The 21146-nt window shown below is 42.0% G+C and overlaps 1 protein-coding gene across 1 annotated transcript; it reads right to left on the bottom strand.

Annotated features, from left to right (window-relative positions):
• Positions 1–956: 956 nt before the first annotated feature.
• RBX1 (ring-box 1) lies at positions 957–11932 on the bottom strand. The gene is made up of 5 exons (XM_041481657.1): positions 11772–11932; positions 9470–9548; positions 3784–3854; positions 2412–2497; positions 957–1133 (listed from the first exon to the last, which is right to left on the bottom strand). Exons 1-5 carry the CDS (start codon positions 11847–11849, stop codon positions 1121–1123), a joined length of 327 nt encoding a protein of 108 aa, XP_041337591.1. The 5' UTR covers positions 11850–11932; the 3' UTR covers positions 957–1120.
• Positions 11933–21146: the final 9214 nt, after the last annotated feature.

Below are 21146 nucleotides of genomic sequence, written 5' to 3'. Positions count from 1 at the left end.
CATCTTTAGTCCCTATCACTACAGTATATATACACTAATGTTTAACATCAGCTATCAAATTTCCCATCCTCAGTAACTAGCAAAAAAATTACATCCAAAGACGGCATCATGAATAGCCAAGGACAGAAATCTACCATGTCTACCACTGCTGACATAAAGAGGCAGCCTTTCACTGCCTCTCTAGCAGGAAGAATTTCTTGGATGCTGTTTCAGTTCCCAGCATCTGCTGAGGCTGTTGACATAGAGGGCAAAATTTGATGCAGGGAGCAGGATACCAGGCCATGTGCCAGAGGAGACACCAAACAGAACATTATGTAGTTTTTAAAGGAATGATTTTTGGCCAGTTGGACTTGAACTGGGAAAAATACCACTAAAAAGCAAATAAAGAATTGGTTTGCTTATATACTGCTTACTTTTAGCTTTCCAGCCAATCTAGCACATGAATTTCCTGAGTTTACTTTCACTCAACACATGAAAGTGCTTTATGAACACACAAAAAGTGACATCCCGTTTCTGTTCCCCAAAGCTAAACAGCTGGAACTGGGAAGTTAGTGAAAATTTCCTCTGCAGGGGAGGTCGTCTAGTCAAACTCAAGAGCAGAAGTGAGAGAATAGTTTCTAATGATGACACAACCCCTAATTGTATAGATCATCATTTCAACTCTGCTCTAATAAAGCATGTCCACAAAAAAAGCTATTTGTATAAACTACTCTTAGCCAGGCCACGTCCTGCACCCAGTGCACTACACAATGGAGCTCAACACCAACCTCAGTGAGCCAAAGGTGTGGTTCTCATTTGTGTGGGAGTAGAACCAAACTCAGTCAAAAGCCTGGCACAGCAAAAAAGAAGCACTTCCCAGCTAAAGAGTTAAGCTTAGTTTAAGTCCCCGGTCTGCAGATAATTCTCCTCCCTCATGCTCTGACTGCCCACTCCAGAACACAAGACAAAAAAAGTTCGACAGGAAGCTCCAGCAAGACTTTATTCAGTGGTATACAATAGGAAGAAATTAGCATGAAAGAAGAATTGTATACATTACTGACTTTCCAAGTCACTAAAACAAACCCATAGTGACAAGAACTATTGAGTTCGATGACACAACAAGGAGCGTGTGACCATCTGTCTAGTGTCCATACCTGCAAATAGATAATATGTTAATGCTCTTTTAAAAATTACAGTTCATCAGAGTTCTGGTCTGGGTGGATTTATTTTCATTCTACCACAGCATAATTAACACGTAAATGGGTGAAATACTGTTCTCCTAAGATTTCACTTCCCCTAAAAGTCTATCCAGGTACCAGTTAGAAGAGAGCCTGAGCAACCCACAACACCACGTGCAAGAGATCTCAGTACCAGTTATCTTCTGCCCTGAATCCCACTTCAAATATATCCGATATGAAGCGAGGCCAAAATTTGTCACAGCCCCAGACTGAGCACACATCAGAAAATATTAATTCATGTCTCTGTTTCTCATCATGCTGCCTGTGCAATATGAAGAGATTAGCCAGGCAACTCAGATTTCATTGTGTGTTCAGGAAAACATCTTAATATCAAAACTATGGTACTTGAGTTTCCACACCAATGATGATTTGCACAACTAACTGTCTACCAGAGCCCAAACACAATCCTCAACATTTATAATACCTGTTTTGCTTTGTTTCAGTCTGGACTCTGACTAGAATTAATTTATATATATTTTTAAGTGGGTGGGGAGAGGGACAATCTACAGTTAAGAAAAGATTAGTAGATCAATGGTGCAGAATGAAGCAAGTGATAGGCAAACTTCCTAACTATTTCCAAGGGTCAATTACCTCTCAAAATATAACTACCTCTCAAAAACCCATTCTTGGATCTCCTCCTACTGCTCTTGACACGAAACCTTTAAAAAACATTATAAAACCAACAATACAGCTATTATAAATGAATGGGCCAAAGCTGCAGGAATGGCTACATGGACACTTGACTTCCAGATGCTAGGAAATCAGCTTTATTAATCTCTGAGGCTATCAGAGTTATAAAACAAATCATCAAGATAACCAGAGGGATCCAATAAGATCTCTAGCACCTCAGCAGAAACACTTTGGAACCCAAGCAGCTGAATTCAGGTCATCCTCTAAATCCAAATTGCTCATGCAGCAGCACAGTATTCACCTGAGACTCCACTTCTAGGTAATTCCATTTCTCTCCTGCTCTCCATTCTTTAGAGAGAATGTCAGTAGAAGTTACTACTTTTTACAGCTCCTACATACCCCACAGCTGTCTGGACTTCCTTCAGAGCTCACTCAGAACCAGGTGACCAAGGAAAGAACCTCTCTGAACAGCAACTATGTCCTCAGACGCACCAATCTGACACTGATAATTATATTTACAGGACAAGTGGACTTTTCATCTTGCAATCTGTGCAGGATACGTACTTTTGGAACTCCCATTCCCTGTTGTCCAACGGACACACTTGGCGAGTTTTGAGCCAGCGAGAGATGCAGTGGAAGTGGAAAGCGTGCTGGAAGACAAAGTTCAGATCACATCATTTCAGAACGTATGAATGCATCTCAATGAGAAAACTACCACTGAAAGCACCAGAGTAAGAAGAGAGTAGCAAGAGTTTGCAGGCAAAGGTGGGGACAACTGATCAGTCAGCTGATCAACTGATCAGTCAGCTGATAAACTGATCAGTCAGCTGATCAACTGATCAGCTGATAAACAAAGGAATTGATCCATATTTTCAGAGAGGAGGAAACAGTAGTGAAACAGCAGCAGGGAGCCTGTTTCACAGTGCATAGAGTGGTAAATGACTGACTTCTGATGAAGGAGGGAGTGCAGAGTTTAGCAGCTGCCAAAATTGGCAGAGCAGATGCTGATAAGAAGCATAATCAGAAAGAAAAGACAGGATTTCAGAATGACTAGCCTAGTGACTAGGGGTGACATAAATCTATACATGCTGAAGGAAGCTTTCTATCAGTTTGCAGGAGATACCAGAGCCTGAATAAAAAGGAATTTGCAAAATTAGAAAAAAAAAAATTAATTTATGTATTTAATAAGGGCAACTGTTCTCTTACCCCATACATCTACTTAAAACCAACATTTCACTTGTGGTCACTCTCACACACAACAACATAATTTTGACATTAGAATATCCTGACATGGTTAAACATTTTGCCCTTGTCCTCTGCAGATAGAATTGTAACATTTATGGTCCTGTTCCAGCATTATCACATTGTAACTCAATCCCACAGCACAGAAAAGATGGGACTGAGGATCAGGAAGTTATTCCACTACGGAATAGTTTATCTTCCAACTCAGGCCCAGGCTAGCTAACAGGTGTTCGATTTTGGAGTTAACATGCAAGTGGGACCAATCGATTTGATCTTCCCCCAAAACTGGAAGGAAATCAGCTGGTTACCCCAGACTGACTCTTTGAATTAGCCTGCACATAGACAAATCAAGCAGGCTGACATCCAAGTGATCCTATTAGCAGGGGAAAGGAAAAGGTTTAACTCCTAAGCAAACCATGATCAGGAAAATCATGCTCGGAATGAAAGATCTATTATTTCTAAAAAATATTAAGGCTTATCTTCCTCCCTTTGCTTCTTTGTCTTATTACATCTCTCCATCTTTCACTTTCTTCTCTCTCTCCTTTCTACATTCTAGCAAACATAAGGACTTTAAAATTCTTATTTCTGGTGGATTATGTGAAGCATGCTACAGAACTCATTCTGTCCCACATCTTCAAAAAAGGAGGACAGCATCACCCCACACAAGCTCCACAATAAAAGAAGTTCTCCTTACATTGCAGACGCCCCATGCAACTGTGCACTCCTCAGAGGTAGCCGATGCTTGGTTGGCTTGACATTCTATGCCTGTGGAAATAAAGATTGAACAAATATACAAAGGAGTTGAAGATGTACAGGCACATGTACTAACTGGTAGATTCCTTCTTAATAGCAAATGTAGGCAGGGGAGGAGGAGCTCTTCTGTGGTATTTAACACACCAGAAAGTATCAAGAGCTATGGTTTAATGTGTACTATTTTTCCAAAAGTATCATATCAAAACATTCTTAATCCTGATTTCCTCCTTCCTCTACTTTTTTAGTATTCCAAAGTTCCAGAGGGCAAGAGTACATAGCTCATCTGCTGGCAACATGTGTCTGTTTCCCAAATTTCAAGGATAAAGATCTTCATTTTTTCTTCTTGTGTTCACAGAGATATCTTTTGATGATGACCTGACAGTACATTGACTTAAACTTCTTACCCAGGTTCCCCTCCATACAAATTCTTGTATGTTCCTGTCAGACATTATGTACTTTATTTGCAAATTAATTTGCTCATGTAATGCTGGAGTTTACTCGTCTTTATTTTATAGTCTTGTGATAGATAAGTACATCCCAAAAATCCACAATAGGAAATACAGTATGGTTTGGACGTTTTATACCTTGGAGCTGAGTACCCAGGAGAATCCCCAACCCTAACTTTTTATGAGTTTGGGTTATGTTCTGGGCTTTTGTGTCAGATGGTGTAGACGAAGGAGATGAAAAAGAGTGAGGAAAGAAGAACAACACTGAGAAAATAAATCCTACAAGCCAGTTCTCCACCCTAAGGCCTGAACAATTCACTTCTGCTCCAGTTCAAGAAGAAACTTCAGAAGAAAAAGAGATTTTTCCAACTCCTCCACCATCAGCAGCACAAACCTATAAGACTAACATTTTGCTTCTTGCTAAAAGATGCCTTGTTTAGGAGTCAAGCCGAAATTATTTAAAAAGATCTGCTGATAGATCATCAGCTTAGAACTCAATACATGGGCTGGCTGCTTTCTTGTTTTGCAGATTTTTCTTTTCCTGGCAAAGATGTCTGAATGAGCTCCAGTTCTCTGTTCACTCTTCGTGTGCTTGAATATGCTTAGAGGAAAAGGAATTTGATTCACCAAATAAAGATTCAAAAACTTTCAAATCCCACAGGTTTGGCTGAAAAATGTGATCTCTATTTCTTCTGTCCCATTCTTCCCGTTCTCAATTTTTCACGCTTTTCAGGTGTGGAGGTGCACATAATAAAAGAAAGGCCCATTTTTTTCTGAGGTGCAAGAGATGTCAATTAACCTCAGTCATTAGGAACTACTCAAAACTGTCTAAATGATGTCTAAAGAAACTCAGTAGCAACAGCTGTTCTCCAAGATTTGAGTGAACCTGTATTTATCATATGGCTTACATCAAAGATATATACCACAGCAGGAAGTCCAAAGCTCAACACTTTGCCTCCCTATAGAAGAAAACAAAATCCAGTACTGCAGTCTTAATTCCCGAATCTCTCAATACATACAGCAATAAAACTAAATCTGATTAAGAATATGGAAGATGCTCAAGACCCTTGAAGAACTTCAATTACTTTGGATACTTGTATAAAATTCTACACCTGAGATCTTCGCAACAATTTTACTGTTACTGCAGTATGGACTCATGGTCATGGGGCATAGTATGTTGAATTTTAAATATCTGGCCAGAGTCAGAGTCAGTACAGTAACAGATAATGGTGAGAAGATGAGTAGTAGGAAAAGATGAGGAAATTCATCTGAAGGGAAAAAAGTCAAAGAGCAAGCAAAGTTTAACTCAGAAAGCCTCTGCTGAAAGCAAGAAAAATACTCCAGCATGCAATATACTTATCTTGTTTCTTCTCTTTCCCTGCTAGAAACAAAACATTGGGCATATTAGACATGAAGTCCATCTACCCCCTTTTTTATGTAATTTTGTCTTTTTTTTTCCCTCTCTAAGAGGCCCTCACATTACAGCTGCATGAACACAATTTAAAGGAGTATTTTTTATCTGTATTTTGCCTGGGAGTGAGAGGCAAGAAAGATGGTTTAGGTAAGGAAAAGGAGCACCACTGACATTCATTTCAGTGTTACTCAAACTTTTACTGACAGTTTAAAGCATGACAGTCCCAAAAATTTAAGAGGACAGACAAACTTTTGTGGAAGTGGCTGAGGAGGAGTTCCCTGGTTGTGATGGAAAGCCCTTCCAACAAGACATCTGGGTTTAGCTCCCGCATCAAACACACTGGAGACTACTGCTAGCACTGCTTTGACTGCCAAAAAAGGGTCTCCCAAAAGTTGAAGCACTTTTTGGTCTCCTACTTGCTTAATTTCACAAAAGGACAATATATCAACGAATAAAAAACAAACAAAACAAAACAAAACAAACAAACAAACAAAAAAAAAAAAAAAACCAAAAAAAAACCCACATGGACAATCTCCATCCTAGAATGAAGGCTGATGATCCTGGCTCTTGAGAGAAAGAGAAGCTATTTACCATCTGCTGACCCAAAAGAAGTCGTAAGAGTGAGATAGTGACAGGTACTGGAGGAATACTGAATGACTCTTCTGTTGCCTTGCTTTTGACAGAGTATCTCCAGGTGAGGACAGAAAGAGACAGCTAAAACCTGAAATACCTGTAAATAATTGTGAAAGACGCAATGGAAGCATTTCAACTCAGGGAATTGTGGAAGTGCATCTTATATAAATGGCAGCTTCTGAATCTTGGCATTGTAAGAACCAGCCCCCTTCCTATATATTTCCTATTGCAAAAATCACCTGCATATTTACACATCAAGAAACAAATCCAAACCTATTCCAGCTAATAAACATCCTGAGATTCTTCTCTGGATTCTATGCAACGTATCTATCTTTGTGAAGCTGGATTCACGGTACTTGGCATGTTACCATCAAAGCAAGGGGACAGTATTTTGATGGCACATTTTACACAGTTCAAAGCTATACAGGTCATCTTACTACAATAAGACATTACACATTTTAGACCAGAAGATAATCCAATATATTAAACACACTGTTAATACTCCCCCAACTTACCATGTTGCAGTGACAGCACCAGAGAGTAAGCCTTTGAAGAAAGACTAAAGCAAAATCTAAACAGAACGTGTGTCTTTCCAGAGAAGAATGAAACCAAAACACTGAGAATCTAGTCATTCCTTCTGTACACTGAATCCAAACCAAACTGAGGGCAGGGGGGATCCTTTGAATCACGACAATATTGAGTCATTAGGCACAGGCATGGGGAGAACTGTATGACACCTTAGCATTGATGCCTGACTCTATAACATTAACAAACTTTCATTACCATGACTGGCTTATCACTCTGCTAGTGTTTCCCCATTCTAAGTTTCTCTTAATCACTAAAAGTGGGAAACATTTATATCCTGTATTTTATCAAATCGAATCTTGTGTTGTTCTTCCCTGCCCATTCTATTAATTTTTTCTCAATTTGCCATCACTTCACATCTTATGTTTGAAAATCTAATTAAAGGGGTTTTTAACAACATTAATGATCTGTAACAAGGAAGTAAGCAAATCCAGAGCCAACACTGATCTCGGAATACCAATTTAGAAATGCCTTCTACTCTGTATGCTGTCAATTTTCGTCTGTCATTTGCAGTCCAGGCTCCTCATAACATTGCTCATACCAATTAATAACATGTTATGCTTGAGCAGCTCAAGAAGGAAAAAAAGTTACCTATGCCTTTTTTTCTTTACTGTCTTTCCTAATCTTCCTATATACTCTCAACCTCCACACACATACTGCTGGGGCTTTTTAAAATATTTTTAAAAGAACTGATAAACAAAATGTATTACTGAAAAATACCATTTGTCCATTCTCCTTCCAACTCCTCCACACCTCTCCTTCATCCCATGTGTCCTATTTGCTATTTATAAAAAAAAAAAAGCAAATATATGAGACTGTATTTGGTCTGTCATGGAAGGTACAATTAATTTTAAGGCAGATTGATAGAATGAAACACACCAGCATCTCCTATCTTAAAATACATCACTCTTAAAATGAATAATTATCTTGAATTACAGGATTTTATATATTTATTCTATACATTTGTAAATTCTATAAATGCAACTTGTGTTCTAATAAGTCTTTGAAATTCCATTTGCCTGTCAGCAAAATGCTTTCCTCTCTAATACATTATAAACCTGAGAGACTAAGTAGTAGTCCAGCGTCCACCTTCTTTTGAAACTTCTTTCCAAGACGGTACAGGTTAGAGACACTTCAAAAGGAAACCTTTACATTAAAGAACCTCAACTTATTTCACAATTCCTGCTCTTTTTAGTGTTATCATTCCCTGCCTAATAACCAACAATAAACTGAAGCATGGATAGACAGTAGCTGGCTCAAAATACAAACACCTCTCTCCCCAAGAAGATAAGTGAACCTGCTTAACCCATGTTCAGGCCAGTGTGTTACAGTGTTTTCACTTTATTAAAAAAAAAAAAAACAAAACAAAAACCAAAAAAAACCCAACCAAAAATCACCCAAACAAAGCTTCTGTAAGTAATTTTGTAATTATTATTTAAATATGAAGTAAAATTAGGTACATTCTTCAGTAGCTGTTCCTATAAACTTGAAGTCTCATTTTTCTGAAGTGTTTTATTTCCATACAGTCTTATTGACAGGAAGTCACCAATAGTATTGGTTCCAAGGGTGTCCACATAAAACCAAAGTGCAACCAAACTATTCCAATGGGATCAGGGCAGGCCATGTCCAGGCACTGTCCTTGGACCTGGGCTTGTTCTGGGGGCTTCCACCAGCCTCATATTTTAGGAATATAGGCAAATTTCTATCTGGGGTAGGCTAAAAGGTCCTCTGTCCCTCATGACTGAAACAAGATGGACAGTTATGGTGTCAACAGTACTTTGTCATTTTTGAGGAAGAAAAAAAAAAAAAAAGGTTTGTACTCATTACCAATACTCTAAGGGACTGAAAACAGTGACTTCGTGCATACAGACCTATTTCATTATAGAAATGAACCATCAAGATTATATAGAAAAAAAAATTAAAATCAAATCAATACTAACAATGCATTGCTTTTTATTTTGGCATTTGATTACTCTCCTTTGTAAGTGAACAAATAATTTTCTAGGTGGCTACAAAACTCCCCCTACTACAACATGTACTAAGTTAGTTAGGCAAGGTAGGTTTTATAGAATGAGGAGTCAAATTAATTTGCTGGTCCATGCCTTTCCTTGCCAGACACAGACACAGAGAGTGTTACAAGACTTCATTTTACTGAGTGTCATCGAGAAGCTGACACTCATAGCAACCTTCCCAACTCTGAAATATAATACTTTTCTTTGTAAGCAATGCCTGTCAGCCCTGAATAATTTCAGTTCCTCTTTATTATTACTCCTTCTCTCCCTTGTTGTGTTCAAAATACACTCAGCAGCATCATGTCTGTTGATCTGGCATCAAGTGATCCTACCCTTTACAAGAAAAGTGTGAGGAAGAAGCAGTATGGTGACAGAGGTCACAAAAATAGATTATGAGACTTCAGCATTACATAAAATAGAGATTAGCAGAAGAATTAGTTACTAACTGAAAGCTTTGCTGAGTTATATCCTCAGCTGGGGTAATTTCAGCTGCTCAGCACATACAAGTCCAAACTGTATCCCTGCCCATTTACTTACATAGATCCATAATGTGGTTTCTGCAAATGGCACAGTTATCAACCACAATGTCCCATGCCCACAGAGCTACGGCGTTCCACTGGAGAGAGGGGGAAAAAAGAAACACAGTTGTGATTCAATTTACATTGGACAGAAATCCTCACTATTCTTCAAGATGTCATGTACTTTTTGAAACAGAAAAGCTGGGATATTTAAGAAAAAACAAATCTTAGAAGTCCAGAGTAATTCTTCATCATGAGTTCAGGTTACTAGGAAGCAGCAGTACAGTCTTCAAAAACCACCCAGACACAGTCTCCTTCCCATTTCAAAAACAAGGTAACTCCCACAATTCAAGATCCAGTGGAATCCAAGCATGCCAAATCCTCGATTCTGAAGGAAAGGACAGCCCCTTGGAGAAAGACCAATTCAGATGCCATTTTTGATAAGAGAAATTCCCATTATTTGTGGTAGTTCTTCTAGTAATCACCTTTCAGAACAGTTGGGGTCAAGAACTAAATCTCTAATGCTACTCTCCAGTGACTCCTGAAAAATCTTCCCTAAAAAAGGTTCATAAGCAACAGCCTATCAGCAAGGTTGGATATAAAAATTTCAAAGTACTACTAAATCAACCTTTCAAAGACTTACTTTATACATATAAAAAAGTAATAGCACTGTCCCATTCAGGGGAAAGGTTTGAGGATGTTAGGGTAAGCTATGCAGAAAAACATGGTACCTTTTTATTCTTCCAGACAAAACCCATAATCAGGTCTTCTGTAAACTCATTAAATAAATGGGTCTGCCTTCAACATACAAAGTAATCCAATATATTTTACTAGTAATCAGGATAATCTTCATTTACTACTTAAGTATTTTCCCCCCTTACATTTTTTCAGTATATATTTGCACTGACTTTACTATAGTAAATCTTCTCTCCTGTGCTCCATTCCATCTCAATGTCTTCATTGCTCTCCCTCAGTTTGGGACATTAAAGAAGGAACACTGAGTTCCAAGTATTGACAGGCAGTTTCGGACTTTGATAAGCTCTTCAATTTTTCATTAGTACTGATATAAAAAGTAGTCACAATACTACTAGATCTTTTAGAACATGCACCAGTAGTGATCTCTTTTGTTTTCCTGATCTTCTAACTTCAAGTCTAGCTGGCCTCTGGCTGAGGTACTCATCTCTCATGGACTTCATCCATACTTCAAGGCAGCTGAGACAAAAGTTCTCAGCACCCTTATCTCTTCCATACACTCCAGAACTTAATCTCTTGTCCCATTATGGTCTACTCTGATGGCCTGCTCACCTGTAAGCTCAAATGAGGCACACATACAACAAAGGTCTTGGTACCTTGCCAGGGAGGAGGAATGCCACTGACACATAAATGGTGCCACTTCCTACCACCCTCATTATATTTGTCCCTGTTTCCAAAGGACAAGCAATTATGTCACCCAAACACTTCCTTCTGCACAGATCCAGGGGTTTCCATCACTGACGGCAGCTGCATTTCAAACAAACTCATCTACAAGCAGGCATCACTGGAAATGTTTACTGATATTCAGTCTAGGGGTCACTTTCCCTCAAACTATACCTTAGTCCAAGCCCACACAACCTAACCCTGCTTTTCTACACCCTCGTGAAGAGGCTCGGACCATCCCCGTGACCCAGCTGACAAACTGGTGGCACTGGACAGGAGAGTGATATTATGGCTGCTCTGAGCGAGGAGGCAAAGCCAGGGTGGCATGAGGACATTTGCTCACTAACACGTTGTTATGGCTCGATTTAAATAAGAAGGAGGAAAAAAAATCAGCCACAGACATTTGCAGAAAGTATTTTACGCAGCACATGGGGCAGCCCGGGCGGCTGGGCCACAGGGGCCGGGGGTGATGGCGGAAGCACTCCAGGGCTGCTCGCCGGCCCGAGCTGCCCACAGGCTCTGGGTAGGAGTAGTCGAGGCCCGTCGGGGCGGCAGCGTCAGAGGGCAGCGATCGGTGGAACCCCGAGCAGGGCATCCCCCGGCCAGCACGGCCCCGTCGGCGCCCCCGCTCCTGCTCCCGCCCCCACCGGCCGCGCCCGCTGATTGGCCAGTTCCCGCTGCACGTGCGGCGGCCCGCCTCAGCCATTGGCTAGGACGCACGCCAGGGCTCCCCGCAGGACACGCGCCGCCCCTCCCACCGCTCCGGTGCGGAACCGGGCGCCCGGCTCCGTAAAGGGAGCGGGAAGTCGCCCCCTTCTCGTCCCGCTCGCTGGCATCAGGCCGGCCCCAGCCCCCTTCCCAGTCCCTCCGCGAGCTGCCGCAGGAGCGCGCCGGCGGGGCCTCACTTTCTTCACTTCGAAGCGCTTCTTGCCGGCGCCGCTGTTGGTTCCGCTGGGGGTGTCCACATCCATTGCGGCCGCCATTTTGGGTGCGTGAATCGGCCCGTCCTGCTCCGCGCGCGTGCGCGGCAGGGCGGGGCAGAGGGGCCGGAGGAGCGGGGGGCGCTGGGAGGGGGCATCTCATGGCCACGCCCCCTCTCGCACCGCCCCCCCCCCCCGCGCCGGCAGGTGTGGGGGCTGAGGGCGCGGTCACGTGAGCGCGGTCACGTGAGCGCGCTCCTGAGGGGGCGGGCGGGGCGGGGCCGCGCCGCAGTTACCTCAGCGCTGTGGCGGCGGCGCTGGGGCTCTCGGCGCAGCGCCTCGCTACGGTCCCGTGCGATTTGCCTCCCCGCCCTCTTCGCATGAGGGGCTTCAGCCCTCAGTAAACTTCTAACTTGTTTTCGCCCATCGTAATCGAGGCAGGACGAGGTGGGGCCGGCGGTGTTGCCGCTGTAGCCCTTTGTTCTCCCGCAGTCCAGTTTTTTTTTTTTTAAAGGGAACATGGACTTGCAGGAGACAGAACTCGCACCTTAGGGCGTGCGATTTGAGCTTACAGTAGTTACAATCAACATGGATTCAGAGGTGCTGCCAGAGCTGCCCGAGCCTTGTGTGTTGTGTTGCCAGGATGGAGACGACAGGCACGGGAGCTGGTTCTGGGAGCTTCCTCTGTCTGTACCTTCCCGACGGGGTCAGTGGTAGCGTTCTCCGTGATATGGAAACTGAGGGCAATGCACTCCCCAGCAGCACAACTGCAGGTCTTGAAATTTCACCCAGCTTTGCAGGTCCCTGGAGATGCGATCTCTCTGCAGAGCCACCCTTTCCAAATCCATTTGTGCGCTGTGCTGCCCCGTGGATGTGGGAAAGAGGAATTTGTAGAAGCACTAAAAGTCCATTCTTTTGCACAGATACAGGCAAGCAATATCTGTACTCTACCTCTCATAAGTACTTGGGCCCAACAGCACCATTCTGGTCTGGCTCCACTGTACCTGTCTTGCTGTGTGCATACAGCTTTTTCCTGAGACCCCGTGCTTGCTGGGATGGGGTGTCTGGCAGTCTCCAAATAGAGTTAAACCTAAAGTAGGGACCTGCAGTAAAAATAAGATGATGCTGTCATTGCATGTGTTGGAATAATTTGTTTGGATTGGGATCAATATTTGAAGGATATGTACCACTTGTGCCTTGACTTATGCACATACCTAAATATTTGCAGCATCAGGCTGAGCCTGAAAGTTGCACAGACAATAAAGGTAAGTTTGAAGAAGAAAAATGCCTTCCCTCATGTAAACACCCTTTAAAGCCTCTCATTACCTACATGTAAAGCTCCCATTTCATTGAACTGCCCCTTTCCCCAGATGCTGCTTGGTTATGGGGCATCTCTGTTGCTATAAATTGCAGCTGCACAAATTCAGGTTTCTGTCCTGTTGCTCCATATTCAGGACTATTGCAAAGGAGTATTTTGAAAATGGGAGTTGGGTGCTTGAGAAAGTACTTTTCACCTTCAAGAAAATAGCTCTTTTCAAAGCAGAATTTGCAAGATTTCTTATTAATAGAAGCATCAATTGTAACCCTAATTCTTAAATTGTGTAAACATCTCCAGTAGGACATTTCTCAGTAAGAAACCAGGACGTTGATCAAACATGTAGACTAGGGCATACACATACCAGAGAGATGTAAACATTAATTTTCGCTTTAAGTGACTACTGTAGTGTAAAATTGTAGTCTCCCCACCTCAGCTGATGTCACCAGGGGGAGGTGGTTGCCAATGGGGTAAAGCCATACAGCCAGCAATCATGTGGTCTGGATTTATCTTTCCTTATCTGGCAGCAAAAACAATGTAGTAATGCAGATCTCGAGTTAAGTCTTGCTAAAAAGGTGGGAGTGTTCTTAGGAAAACAAAAAAAGACAGCAAACATGGTGCAGGACAGAAAGCATATTGCATTTCCATGTTTAATTAATATATTTTCTGATCTGTGTATGCAGATGCATTTTACCCACAAGTGCATTAAGAGATCTCCAGTACACTTTTCAAAGTGAAATCAGTGACAGTATAGTCCTGCACTTCATAAAAAGGGCTAAGCTACCTTCTTTGCTTGAAATAATCTGTTTTCTGTTGATTTTAGTGCCACCTCTAATGTCTTTCCTCCTAGTAAAAGTGTATTTCCTCAGACCTGTTTTCCCCTCTTAATGCTATATGTTATAGAGGGTTGTCAGGAGCTGCTGCAGGAAGAAATGCTGCAGCTTTGAAAGGCATCAGTCTCAAAAGAAATACAACACTGTGGTCCACATTACCAGGGATGCTTTGAAGAATGGATCATTTTTCAAATCTTTGGGACATGCAGGAGGAAAAAGAAAAGGCTGCCAAATTGAAAAGGCAGGGGGACAGACAGACTAGGTGACATGTGACAGCTAACTGAATATGGTTAATCCCAATTAAAACGAGACAAACTCTCTCCCAATTGTCAAAGACTGTTCCTAAAAGCAATGTACTATCAACCTTTCAAAACCAATGTCTTGGATTTTGGTCACTGCCCTTCTCCTTTATATTCATTCTGTTGGTGGTTTGTTGTTGATTTTTCTACAGTCACCAACATTATCCTGCGTGGGATTTATCCCTCAAATGCTTCCCTTTTCCACACACGCACTCTTTGGATGTGTGTTCCTGACTGGACTGCTGTGGGACTGCTCCTGGAGGGGTGGCTGCTTGCAGCCCTGGCTCTGCACCTGCACAGGGACCGGGCAGAAGGCCTGGTGGTGCCCATCCTGACACAACTTGTCCCTGCAGGGCAGAGGGATCCACATGGCAATGGGAGGATCCCCCAGAACTGAGTTAGATGGAAAATGCAGACAGGAAAGGTGGGTTTGCTTAGTCCTCCCTGCCTGAGCTGTTTGCATTCTGTTTCCCAGCCCCAGAGAAGATGAGCAGTTATCATGACTAGTCCTCCAGTGTGACAGTATCTTTCTGGGGCACTTGGATCACTTAGGAAAAGAACTGGTCTGAAAGAGAATTGCAGCACTTTGAAAAACTTCAGGGTGGGAGTGTCATGAGGGTAAGAATGGGCCTTCCAAGACTGCCAGGAGCAAAGAGGAGGAAGAAAAGGGAGGTGGCCCTTTTCTAAGTGCTTACAAACCTCAGGTTTCCTCTTGCATTTCTCTGCTTCACACTCTCAGTACTGCCTGCTTAAGGTATGGTTTCAATGGTGCCCTAAGCAGCATCCAGCAGGAATTACCTAGTACATGGGACCAGTTGCCAGTCCAAGGAGCAAAAATCAGGTGCACTTTATTACTTTTTAAGGAGCTGTAGGGCTAACTGGCTGGCTGCCCTCCAGTTGCTGATGCTAGTAAAATTATTTGAGTTGCCTAAGCTGGGATTTCTTTGCTTTTGGATGCACAAGCCCACAGACAGCACTCACAAATTACTGTTGGGGCAGTACTGAATCTATGGTTATTCTATGTTGCCACAAAACTTTCTCAAAGTTCAAGAAGCAGGCAAAGAGCCTCCCAACAAAGCTCTGTGCAAGCCTCTGTAGCATCTCCTGTTGATTCAGAGTGCTTGGCATAGGGAAATTGAATTCATAGAACAGAGCCATAGCAATATATCCCATAGATTTTTGGACTAGACAGTGCTTGCTTTCTGTAGAAACCCAAACACCCCACATCTGTGTATGTTTTCCAGATGATGGTCACCCCATATAGTACCCCTGTCTTTATAATACATTATTAAAACGTCATGAGAGAATGGGAGCCTCCAAACTGGCTAAAAAGAACATATGAGGTTCTGAGAGAGCAGCAGGTTGTAGCATTTAATGGGATGGTGACTGTTGCTCTTCCTTTCTCTTGGCATTTTACCTTAAACTGCTTGATAGCTGAAATAACATGCAGCCCTTGTGGCAGCCTGCAGGAAAGTGGGTGCTTGCAAAACCCACAGTACGTACTGACTCTGCCCAAACTCCTGCAGAGCCTTTCCCCACATATGGATAAACAAGCAGCTGGGGCTGTGCCTGCAGGCTCAGCAAATGACACTGTCTCCACAGTGGGCATCTCAAGCCCCACACCACACCTAACAATCAGCTGATACAGAGGAACACGGTCAGGACAGAGGAATCCCAGTATGTTACCGTGAGGATGCTGGGCTGATTCCATTCCGCTTCGAGAAAGGGTTTGAAGCTATCCCTGCTATGCATGAGCACCCCTGTGCTCCCCATCTTAATCCTTGCTCCCAGCTACGGAGCTCTACCTCGGAAGAAATCCAACATCGACCCCACCTCCCTGCCACCCCTTTGCAGTTCTGATCGCATCTGGCTGTGCTGCCACCTCCCGAGAGAAAGCAGCATCCCGGCTTCTGCTCGGAGGAAAGGACACGTTCCACAGCCAGCCAGGCTCCCAGCCTGCACGGAGGGCCCCGGGGAAGCCAGGACTCTCCACGCCGTCTGCAGCCTGGGGGGCAACACGTGGGCCCAAGGGCAGCTGGAGCCTGGGCACCTCTGTTACTCACAAGGCTGAAGAAGCAGGAGGGTGAGACTGCCTACAGCAGCTGAGAAAAAAAAAACAAAAAAACAAAACCAAAAAACCCCAACAAACCATCTGTATACACAGGGAAGAGTGAGAGCCTTGGAAGAGAGAAAGAACCTTTAACCTGAGCTGGGATCCCAATGAGATGTCAGAGACATGGTAGTGTTACATTTACCTAATTATACAATTAAAAAAAACCCAAACAAAATTAAATGTAACAGCAATTTTAATTAAGTAGCTTAATATATATAAAATTGAATACATTTGAAATATTGACAATATAATTTGGTTAAAATAAGGAATAATTTGGTTCAGATAATAGCACATAAACAAAAATAACCGCGCAGGGTACGGAGGGCAGGGCTTGACCCTCGTCACCTCACGTACCAGCTTATCAAGCCAAAATTCCCCTTTTTATGCTGTACGTCATTACCATCTCCTCCCATTTTCAATTCGTCACGCTCGTATCCCTGCCCTCATCATCACCTTTACCACGCATGCTCCACCATACTTTTAGGGGGTCGTGCCACTCTTTGAGGGTCTTCTTTGAGGAAGGCCTCTCCTTTTCCTCAGTGTCCTGTAGTTCACCTTTTGGATTACACATGCGCACCAAGCTGGTATAGTATAAGCCAATATCATGTTCTAACATTAAAGCAATAAATCTCATATAATTAACATTTTCCTGGTGTCCAACCAAATTCTCCTAACTAAATTTAGTAATAGTTATCTCTTGCTTCTTCCTTTTCTGAACATCTGCAGTAGAAGAGGGGGGGGGAACCCCTCCTCTCCCTTTCTTTCTTGGCATTACACTTTTAACTGTTGTATTATTTCCAAATATTAATTACTGTATCAATATTGATTACTGTTTCAATTTTGTCAGCACGAATCATACCTATTTATCACAGTAGGATTGTAATTGAGAGAGAGGACAAGCCTTTCAGAGGGTAACTAAGTGGAAAGCAGCAGCTAGGGAGTGACCTGAATATCCCAGAAGAACTGCATGAGGTGACAAGGGCTATGGGATAGTCCAAGTGCAGGAGGCTGCACCATCTGAGTATCAGGTCACAACCTGGATCTCTTTTATTTCTCAGATAAGAGTTCTCAAAGTGGCTTTTATCCTTTTAAGACGTATACAAAAAAAAAAAAAAAAAAGAATGTTATGATAACTCAATACAAGTTACATTCATTTACTACTGCATGTAAGCAACACTGGAAGATCTGCCAGGCTAATTAGCAGTAGCCACAAAAAAGCACAAGAGTAACCAAAGTAGTAACACAAGCTTGCCTGCATATAAATCAATAAACTCCTACTGATTTGGGAAATCCATGAACCTTCAGAAACATGAGGGGAGGCAGTTCCAGACTGCTGTGTGGGAGACACTAAAACACTGTTTACAGATATTCTTATCTACAGCTTTTCCCTGACAGTCTTGAACGTGGGGAGAGAGTCATACAGAGGGAACAAGCACTAAAATCAACCCCAAAAAAAATTTAAAAAGAGAGAGGTCTGGAAGCTACCTCCACTGAATCAAATATTTTGATGATTTTTGAAAAGAAGGTGACAGCCATTGAGCTGTAGCTTTGCATTTGTCTTCCTAGATTCTTTGTTATTTTCCCAAGAAATACAGTATCCCAAAATTCCTCCAAAGATCTCTTAATGGAATCAAGTTCCTAACTGCAGGCCCTGCTCTGTAAGACACAATTCATTAGCCTTTGCCATCCTTCTTTGTCACAATAGGAAAGATGCTGCTGTCAGCAAAAGCAGCTTGGTGAAGTCCCTGGTAGTCGTGGCAAAGGCACCATTTGACAATTGAAAACTGTGAAGATTCAAGTTTTTCTGTCACTTTTTTTGGTGGGTTTTGTTGTTACTGTTGGTTTTGTTTGGTTTTAGGCAGAGGAGATGTTGAAGTGAGTTCAGATGTGATTTCAGGGCAAAAAAAAACCAGACTAATTTTATATCATTTCTTCTTAGAAAGACACAAAGGAATGGGAAAAAAATAGGTGGCCCACAGACAAGGCATTTTCTAGTATAAAAACTACATGGATAGTACAAAAGAAGCCAAGAGTGAGCTATCAATCCTCTGCCTCCCATACCAGAAGAAACAAAAAGTTGTGGTACCTAACTCAGATAGTCCTCAGAAGGCAGGACTGAAAGTGTTTCTGGCATTTAATCACTTTCTGTTATGAATGCCTAAATAAAGACAATATACTGATGTTAGCCTTGCTCTGGACTTCACTGGAAAGTTCATTACAGCATCTAGGTCAGCAAATACCACAAGAGATGGTGTCTCTGCCAGTTCTATACTGAACATACCTTGAATGTATCTTGCTGTGTTAAACACTGTTTCCTTTAACTTCCAAACTCAGCACAGCTGGATCTCCAGAACATCAGCTGAAAGAAGGGCCATTTGAGGCAGCAAGCTTTCACTGATCAGAACACAGGAGCTCCCCAATTCTGACAGCTGCTGGAAATGCAGAAAATAGAAGCAAGCAGAGAAGCAAGTGTAAGTGCAGAGCCTACTGCTTTTGGTAATTTTTACTTTTGGTAGTTTTTGCTTTTAGTAATTTACCACTGCAAAGTGACATAGTCCCTTCTTCTCTCCCCTCCAGTCATGGTGGAGGTTTTGTGTTTTTTTTTCTTTCCTCTTCTGCTCACCACACTCATAAATTTTATTTCTCAACCCAGTTTAAGCATTCACTGACCTGTGTAGGAGAAAGAGGAAAGTGCCACATCCAGCACAAGAAACACACTCCCACTCACCTGCAGTCCACAACACTTTAAAAAATAAAAGAATAGAACAAGATGCAACAGCTTTGGGGAGGTTTCAGCAAGACACAGAAAGTTCTGAGTTTACTCCACTTACTACCACAGAGTTAATTCTTTTACCTGAATATACAGAAATACTCATGAGTTTATCATGGAAGATCCTTATGTTCAAGTTCACTCATATCCCGTAACCTTTTGTGAGTTTGCAGCCATTGAAGATAATCAATTGTACAAGTTTGAATGGGAATATTGTAAGTAATTTTGAGGAACTAGGAAAGCTGGAAAGAGGCCAGAAATCTAAGAGTACCCCACACACCCATTAGAAGGCACCACCAGACCCTTTTGAATCCAGGGAGGAGACAAAACAAAGGTCCATTCTCTTACCTCCCTTTGTTTGTACAAGAACATACCTTTGCATTTACTTCTCTCCTGCTGGGGTTTGGACTGGCAAAGAGAGCTCCAAAATGCTTATCAAACAGCAACCTTCTGTTAGAACAGGGTCTGAAACTGAAGAAGAGCCCTTAAAACTCTTCTTTCAAACAGCAAATCTGTCAAATAATTAAAACATTTTGGAGAATATAAGGAAAAATGTTCACTTACTTTCCTCAGTTCTAGGCCTGGAAAAGTAATGGAGCAGATGATAATTTATCTGGATAAGAGTGGGTGGGAGAGGTTGAAGGATCAATAGCTGCCAGAATTTCAGGAGTGCAACTTGCATTCCCATGTTATTGGATTAATAATTCAGGTAGTTTCTTATACTAAACCAGTTTTCCCTCAATGTACTGTAGTACTTCCTCCTATTTACTGCTGTCACCCCTGCTTTCTCTCACAGCCCATTTTATTTTATGATTCTATGGTGGTTGGTGTTTTAAAACTCAGTCATTAAAACCCAGGTTACAGGTTTGTTGAAAGGTAGAAATTATCAGGTAATCTTTCCCTTCTACAAATACCCATTTTATTCCATCTGATTTGCATTACCAATCAATATGGAGTGAAGTTCATTTTGCATCTCCCATTTCTTTGCTCTTAGAACAAAATCTTTGAAATCCCCCAGTAGACTTAAGGGCTGTGAAGATCAAGGGGCCTCTCTGCAGTTCTGTAAAGATCTTCAGTGATGTTTTAGGAGAGTGGAATAATCTATACTATGAAAACACCAAAGGCAAACTAAAGGTTGAAAACCTTGGGTATCCCAATCCCTAGCAATCATGAACTAGAAGGGATTTCCTTTAAACTCACTTTGGATCTTTTAAACCTGTGAGATATGGAGGAGGCTTCCTCCTGCCAGAATCTGTGAGTGGTGGTATTTCTGCCTCGTTCACTACAGTTACAGCTGCCAAGAGAAAAGAGTAAAAAACAATAGGGAACAGGTTTACAAACAAAGCTTTTGGCTGAACCCTGGATGTTTGTTTGGAAGCTTTTTACAGCTTTCCTGACAGGGACGATCAGCTTTCACTGCATTAACTGTATCTCCCTTGGGCTCTCTGTTCAAGTTAGAAGGAAAGTTCTCAAAGAACTTGGAGGGCACATTTGGGACTCACCTACAACACAACAGTGGTTTGTTTGCAGAGGCTTAATTTAAATTGGATTTCACATCAATTCGTTGAACAGCTGAGGAGCCCCATGTGGACACACTTATTTGCCTTAAGAGTTGTCTAAAATCAGTTCCCAATCGATTTAAGCTCCACTGATCTGATTTAAATATATACTTAAAAGGTCAACACAACCTTTTGCATTGATTTAATGAAATTATATTGAAAGCAATGCTTGAGTAAACTGGTGCAGCTCTGTGTAAAAGCTGTCTGAATTAGTGTAATATGGATTGTCAAAAAATGGAGAAACATTTCTCCCCCTTGAAGTTTGCAAATTCAATCTCTTGATTGAATGCTAGCAAGATGGAGGCTAATGGAGCTGTCCTCTGATGGAGCCTGATATTGATTTTATCATTAGATATACAAAACAAGTGCCTAATTCAGTAATAGGCACGTTTTATGCCTACCTTTAATGGTTTTGATCTAAACCCTTCATATATACACTTTAGCTCAAAATCACATATATTCCTTCTTCAA

The sequence above is a fragment of the Pyrgilauda ruficollis genome, unplaced genomic scaffold (assembly GCF_017590135.1).
Source record: "Pyrgilauda ruficollis isolate IOZ18807 unplaced genomic scaffold, ASM1759013v1 scaffold56, whole genome shotgun sequence".
NCBI classification, from domain to species: domain Eukaryota; kingdom Metazoa; phylum Chordata; class Aves; order Passeriformes; family Passeridae; genus Pyrgilauda; species Pyrgilauda ruficollis.
This window is presented reverse-complemented; position numbering and strand designations above follow the sequence as displayed.

Bases quoted from the DNA above. Each gene is read 5' to 3' on its own strand.
- RBX1 (XM_041481657.1), bottom strand. From the start codon at position 11,849: ATGGCGGCCGCAATGGATGTGGACACCCCCAGCGGAACCAACAGCGGC. The intron at 9,549-11,771 runs GTGAGGCCCCGC...CCCTCTCTCCAG, and splicing joins AGCGCTTCGAAGTGAAGAAA to TGGAACGCCGTAGCTCTGTG. The intron at 2,498-3,783 runs GTAAGGAGAACT...TTTGTCTTCCAG, and splicing joins TTGCATGGGGCGTCTGCAAT to CACGCTTTCCACTTCCACTG.